General features: G+C 37.9%; 1 protein-coding gene across 1 annotated transcript in view; it reads right to left on the bottom strand.

The window, feature by feature from the left end:
* Positions 1–4,872: 4,872 nt before the first annotated feature.
* LOC125221007 (ER membrane protein complex subunit 1-like) overlaps positions 4,873–7,329 on the bottom strand; it is a 3,101-nt gene continuing 644 nt past the window's right edge. Inside the window, exons 2-7 of the mRNA XM_048123131.1 lie at positions 7,197–7,323; positions 6,797–7,018; positions 6,283–6,378; positions 6,012–6,206; positions 5,740–5,853; positions 4,873–5,496 (exon numbers count right to left, since the gene is read on the bottom strand). Coding sequence (XP_047979088.1) covers positions 5,236–5,496; positions 5,740–5,853; positions 6,012–6,206; positions 6,283–6,378; positions 6,797–7,018; positions 7,197–7,323 — 1,015 coding nt within the window. The 3' untranslated portion in view covers positions 4,873–5,235. The remainder of the gene's footprint in view (positions 5,497–5,739; positions 5,854–6,011; positions 6,207–6,282; positions 6,379–6,796; positions 7,019–7,196; positions 7,324–7,329) is intronic.

The following is a 7,329-nucleotide window of genomic DNA, read 5'->3' as shown; positions in this document are numbered from 1 at the left end:
TGAAGAAAACATTTATTATTCTCATTAAATGAAGAGTGCTTACAATATACAAGCAATTTATCAAATTCAAAATAAACTCGAAAAATGCTTTTTAGTATATCTGTTCCAACAGCTGTTGCCTGATTTCTCGTAAAATAGTCCCATAATTGGACGGTTTAGGGGCATGCCGAGGATCGCATCATCATGGTTGTTGTGGGTTAGTGTTTTGTAGGAAGAAGTTTGTTATCGTTTTCCTTTGTCGTTGGAAATTAGCTCTGCTTTTGGATGTTGTAGTATTCCGTTTTAATGGTTTGGGATGTAGTGTTAATTGATGGATAATTATTAGTTTGGAAATTAGCTAAGGACTTGGAGCTTTTTTTTGTAGTGTTAAATGGATGGCTAAGTATTTATCCAATGTGTAGTCCTTGCGCAAATGAAGAAAAATGCGAGAAGGGATTTTCCGAAATTATTATTTTTCATTCATCAGTTTTGTTAGTATTGTTATGCAAGTGATTTTGTATGTTGCACCAATTTTTAACATATGATATATTCATAAGGAGGTAGCCTCGTTTTATCCATTATTCCAAGAAGCCAAAAGTGTCACAAAAAACTTCTTATGTTTCACAAGGTTATGCCCAGGAAATGCATCACTAATAACCTGGAATGACACTTTATAGTTGATGAGGTTACTCGTTGAAACATATGTACAAAGCAAATGGTGATGAATAAAATGCAAAAGCATTACACGGATGAAGTGCAATTTTATGCAGGAGAGGAGAAAGATAGTTCCATGGAGTTTTGATAGTAGACTTTGCATATAATGATTCAAGAGTGCTCATGAATTGCTAAAGCCAGAATACATAAACAAAGCTAGTATGTTTGGGAGCATAGTATACACAATCCCATTATACATAATCGTAACACGGTTTGAACAAAAAAAAAAAACTACAAAAGATTAGAATTGTGTCAATTCATTTACCATCATCGAATGTAAATGCATCGACAACTCAAGTAGTTCTAACCCTATAGATAAGTTCCCTCAATTGATATACATTGAGGTAAAACATCCCAAAAAACAGCTTCATTTAGTTCCACAAAAAGAAAAAACCGGGGAACAAGTGTCTGGTGCTTTAAGCACTTAAAGCATCCCATCACCTTCCAAAAGGCCAAACACAAATGTTGCACGAGCAACCTCAGGCAATCCTCGAAACAGATCCGTAAGCTTGGGCCTCCTTAACTAGCTTCTTAGAAATATAGAAGTGTTGTTTAAGAGTTAAGCCTGGAATACCTTTCAGTTGATCAAATACTTCAGACCTCTTGGTACTAAAATCGAATTCGTACTCAATACTAGTTGAAATCTCTTCAAGTCGCTCATTTGTGTCGGTGTGGATCTGACTCATGAGATGAAGGACTCCATCCATCTTGTCTTCTATTTTCCTTTTCTTCACAACTTTCTTTGCCATCTTCACCCCAGCCCGAGACCTAGACCTAGTCCCGGACGCAGCCCCTGCCCCTGAACCAGACCCAGCCCCTGCTCTAGCCCAGCACCCGCCCCATACACAGCATCTGCCCCCTGAACCAGACCCAGCCCCTGCTCTAGCCCAGCACCCGCCCCATACACAGCATCTGCCCCCTCAGTAACGGACTGGCACTCATCTATCATCTCCGGGAGAACACCATCCGGGAAGACGTCGTCGGGAAATAGCTCTTCAAAGGTCTTGGGGTAGGATGTACCAACATCATCAGGCTGGTACTCTTTAGTACTGTAGATTCTTCGAACTGAATCCCCAACGTCTACCGTCTTTACACCATCAGCGCGGTCCTTGCCGAACATCTCCTTCCAATCTTCTATTTGAGGCCACGATTTGTTCCTCGTGTACTTTGCATAACTGTCTTTCTGTGGATAATAATAGTCACCAACTTATAGACATTAGCAAATGCAAGTAGCTAAGTATTTGTCTTTAAATATGCAGAAACAAATAGGGAATCACAAATGCAAATAAATAAGTTATTGATAAGTCATTGTTTTCAAATGTGCAGATACAAATATTAGTTGAGGTAAAGTCAGGTTAAGGGATATAATTCTTGACTACACTAAATTATCACATACTTTAACAAATTGAGCTTATTGCTCATTATCATACTCAATTTTGTAATTACCATCCGAGTTGAAGCCAATACTACTGTGGTTAAGCATCATCATGAGTGACTCGTAATTCCTCTTACAAGTTGTTATCTTCGAATAAATGTGGGTGTGTGGGAGGATATCCGTGTTGGGAAATTCACGCTTGATCGCCTCCTTGATACATGTTAGATATCCTGCCCGGTAACCATTATCTCTCCTCCACCTGTTCTCCGCCAAGTCCTTTAACGTAGCCATGAGGATCTCTTCCTCGCGAACTGACCAAATACGCTTGGACCTGTCGGTTTTCACATTCTTTGCGGTGCGCCCAAGTCGTTGCTGCCTAAAACCGTATTGCAACCCATTAACACAATAACAAGCAATCGATGCGGGTGAAATTTTGACCAGCCCTAATATAATGTAAAATAACATTACCCTCTAGTATAGGGCTACCATCTTCCTCGCTAGCTCCTATCTGGTGAGATGTCATTTAAAAAACAAGCTTTGAAGGGATTGAACCTAGATACTGCTGCCAAAAAAAACATCTCAAATCACACACCTCATCTTCGGAAAAAATGGACCCTTCATTGGCATCATGAGGAATGAGTAATGGCAGTTGAACCCAGATACTGCATTAAAAATATTATTCAAATAACACATCCCATCTCAAATAACACATCTAACTCCCCATCCGTTTGGAATTATGAGCGATGAGTTATACAGAGATTGAAACCATTGCATTGTACAATGAAACACCATTCAATTACTGGTTGCAATGACAACAAACACAACATAATTTCAAATAGGGTTTCACAGATGAGCAATACACACTATATAAACCGAAATAATCCACCTATCCGAAGTGAGGTCTGCTCGAAACTGGTTGATAGAAAACTCACCGGTGTAGATCAGCACGAAGCACATTATCGGAATTTGATTTGTGGTAATCGATCCCCAGCGGCGGTGTTGTGTGAATTTCAATCTGGGAGTGGCGCGCTCTTCAATTTGTGGGTGGGTGTTTTAATTTGTGATTGAAATGAAATAGGGTTGCTGAGGACAAAGTTGGCAATAAACAATTTAAATGAGGACAGTTTTGTCCAATCAAGTTGCTATCAGTGGTTTGTATAAGCTGAATCAAAGCTCTTGAAAGTTATACAAGGTTATGAATCAGAGCAACCAAACCTTACATGAGATATAGAATTCAAACAACAATCATGAAAAGTTGTATAGAAATAACCATATCTGACCCAACTCCATCATACCAATCAAACGAACCCTAAAGATAAATATATTTCTATGTTTTGGCTCACCAAGGCTAGAATGGGCTGGCTATGATTGTAAGTTTATTCTCTTGACCAAATTTAAAATCACTGTAGAACGTATGATAAAAAATTTCTAAGTATCTTGTATTGATGATAAATTCGAATTTTCTTTTTCTAGTTTTTCGTGTGTTGATAACTCCAAATGAAACAATAATGATCAAACGATGAACACAATCAGACAAGCGATTACGTGGTTCGGAAATACCTACATCCACGGAAAATATACGATTCCTGCTTTATATCACACACCAAGACGCACAAAGATTGATTTCCCATGAAATGGAATAGAGACTAATCTATGAGTTATCTTAAAACAAATCTAATAAAATACTGCTAATTAGAATTTACATCACTCGTTCTCTTTTTCTTTATCATTCTCTGTGGGTAGTTGTTGACAAATTAGGAAACTTATCCTCATAGCTCTAGCTCACAATAACTCAGTTAGCTGAGCCACAATACTACAAACTCCTAGTTAAGAGCATCCACAATAGCGGTTAGCCCACGGGCTAGCCGATTCGCGTCGCTAGCCGGTCGGCTAGCCGAACTATTGGAATCGGCCAGCCGCGAATCGGCGAAAAAATCGGCGTGGGCTAGCCGATTTGAGGGCGCTGGCCGCCATTGTGGCGTGCCGATCGGCCAGCGCTATTTTTAATTTTTTTTTTTTTAATTTTTGATGTATTTTTTTTAATGTATTTTTTTATGCATTTTTTTTATTTATTGCATTTTTTAAATGTATTTTTTTATGCATTTCTTTATTGCATTTTAATGTATTTTTTTATGAATTTTTTTTAATTATGTAATTTTTAAGTAGGCACACAGACTACGGGTTAGGCCCAATACAAAATTAAGACCTAAAACAGAAACATGTCATAGCGAGACCCCCGTTCGGCTAGCGGCAAACTATAACGGATTCAAGGCATACTAACATTTTTTAATGTATTTTTTTAATAAATTAGTTAGGAGTGGAGTGGGGCGGTGGCTCGTGTGTGGAAGCCCGGATTTTTTTTTTTATTATGTAATTTTTTTGATTTTTAGTTAATGTACTTTTTTTATTTAAATAAAATTAATAAATTTTTCCCGTATATGTGTCGTATATTTAATTCCGTATTTTGTGTTTAATTCCGTAAATATAGTTATTTTTTAATTATTTTTATTGCGGCTGACCTATGGCTAGCCTTAGACTAGCCTATTTGAGTAAAATGTTGATGTGGGTGGTAAATTTTTAGTGCTAATGACGTGGCAGAGAGAGAGAGTAGTTGGCCTATGGCTGACCTATTCTTATTGTGGAGGCTCTAAGACGAATTTATGAATACTGGACAACTAAGCATGAGCAGCAGCAGCTCATTTTCGTTTTTTCTCCGTCCTACTCTAGTGAAGATGAATCATTAAGAATGAAAACAGTATTATCGTTAAACACGCTTCTAAATAAAATAACATTATCTCAAAAAATGAGAGAAATATAACATTATTTCTGAAATTGAAATCAGTAGCAATGTCCAACCATACATCATAAAATACTAAATACTATTGAAAATTCAATTAGCTTCATCAGTCATAAATTGACGAATGCAAAGGGAAAACGTATGTCATCACCGATCGCAGTATTATGCTTTGGTGTAGCCTTTGATATAAATCAAGCCTACTCTTTCTATCTGTTTCTGATTTCCTGTCATTCTGATTTACAACATTGAGTAGGTAGATATATCTAACCATCACGATTAGAGTGATCATGTTACAAAGGTGACTTTCTCGGACAACAAATGCCCCCCAGACAGTGTCGGAGGACTAACATGAACCTCAAAACAGTTCCACTCACCTCCACTTCTCCTGAAGCTCTTTCTTCTCGGACCAAACCCAGGTAACTAAAATTGCAATAACAAGGGCACCAATAGTGATTAGAAGCAGAGCGTAGCTGAAATCCTCAGTAAGAGAATCATATGTTCTAGAAGGTGCAAGCCGAGTGAAAAAGAGATCTGTGCCATAAGCAAAAACAAGGGTGGTTGACTCCAGCTTTGCAGGAACTGTTACAATGCCTCTGAGACCTTCCACCTTAAGAGCATGAGTTACATAAGACTGCAGAGATGGAAGAAACATCATTAGAAAATTATGATGTCCATCAATGAAAAAGGATAAAGCTTCTGAGGAAAGAGAGAAATCTTCGTATCATTGTATATCTACCAACTTCGTGGATTGTCAGCTTAAATTGAGACTCAAAACGCAAATATACACGAGATAATAAGTGATGCCAGAGTAATGAAAAAGAAGATGAAAATTCAGCATATTCCAGTTTTAGCAACAATCTCTAAATTTCATCACCTGAGGTATAATTGGTAATGAATCAGTAAGAGGAATAATTCCTTCTTCTTTCTCCGCTTGAGTAGGATTAATTGTTCTCCGGGGGTCTAAGAACCGCTTATCAAGAGCCAACACCTAATAATCAAAGACAAGGTGGAATGTTATCAACTGATTCCAGGTCAACCTCCGATACAAGAGAAATAATGTGAAACTAGGCATGCAAGATACAGAATAAAAGCTCGCAAAGATAAAGCCACAAATAACAATGACTACTGGTTACCATTAAAACTGACCTGATCACCAATTGTGCCAAGAAGAACCTGCTTGGAAGTAATACCTTTGGCCGTTAATGTTACCGCCATTGTTTTCAGAGAATGTGCAAAAAAATACGACTGTGACTTTGTGGAGACTTCAGGGCGAGAGTAAGCTGTTATAGGAGAAGTGAGATTATGTGTCCCGAGAACAAGCTTCAACACGTCTTTGTTTTCCTGTTTGTCACAATAGTTTATTATACTACATATCTACAGATGTAAAAGAATCAGAAGATAAGAAATGAAGGCATACCGCACGAGCTTGGTCATATATTTCAATGACAGACATCTCATATCGATGTGCTCTTAGGTTGAAGTAGTGATACACAACCCAATTTTCACTGAACACCTTTATAGAGATCAATAAGCAACGGTTAGTGTGAACAATGAAAGAAGTTTTTATCTATTACTCCCTTAGTCCGCGAATAGGAGTCCCGTTTTTCCATTTTAGTCCGTCCGCGAATAGGAGTCACGGTTCATTTTTACCATAAATGGTAATAGGGTCTCACCTTTCCACTAACTCATTCCACTCACATTTCATTTAAAACTAATACATACAAGTGGGACCCATATTCCACTATCTTTTTTCCACCCACTTTTCTTAACATTTCTTAAAACCCGTGCCACCCATAAGTGGGACTCCTAATGGCGGACGGAGGGAGTATAACTTTGGTGACAAAACTATAAATATTGACTGCACCAAGAAAATTGTGTGCCGAGTTCAGTTTCCTTTCTACAGTTACTACAACAGAAAGAGAGAGACTTACAGCATGAACAGGACCTACAGAACCATGATGGGTCACTCTGTGCAATATACGACCAGTTACCGTATCTATCAAATAAACAATCAAAGATGATTCATCTGGGGTAACAGAACCAATAGGACCAACAGCTTTAGGCGCAACAGTTGCCAAAAACAACAGATTTTTTGATACATATTTGTACATGACTTCCTGGTCGGCAGTCACTTTTGCTTGTGTATGAACTACCTAAAACAAACATGAAACCCAAAATTATATCAGAAGATCAGCCTGAAAAGGAAATTACATCAACTACAGAAACCAGCAACATAAATTTGCAGCATAACTCTCTTGAAGGAAAATCAAAAGTTTTGTAAAACCAAAATTCTCGTTGTCACAAAAAGAGGATAAACGATAAAAGGAGTACCTCATTTAAACTTCTTGTTGCAGTTGCAGCAATCTTTTCTGACTCTGAGGGGAACACAATTGACCATAAGTCCCTCGAGTCAAAACAGAAGTTATCTGCCTCCTCTAGAACACAATTTTTATGCACACTATGA

This window comes from Salvia hispanica, chromosome 4 (assembly GCF_023119035.1).
Source record: "Salvia hispanica cultivar TCC Black 2014 chromosome 4, UniMelb_Shisp_WGS_1.0, whole genome shotgun sequence".
Lineage (NCBI taxonomy): Eukaryota > Viridiplantae > Streptophyta > Magnoliopsida > Lamiales > Lamiaceae > Salvia > Salvia hispanica.
This window is presented reverse-complemented; position numbering and strand designations above follow the sequence as displayed.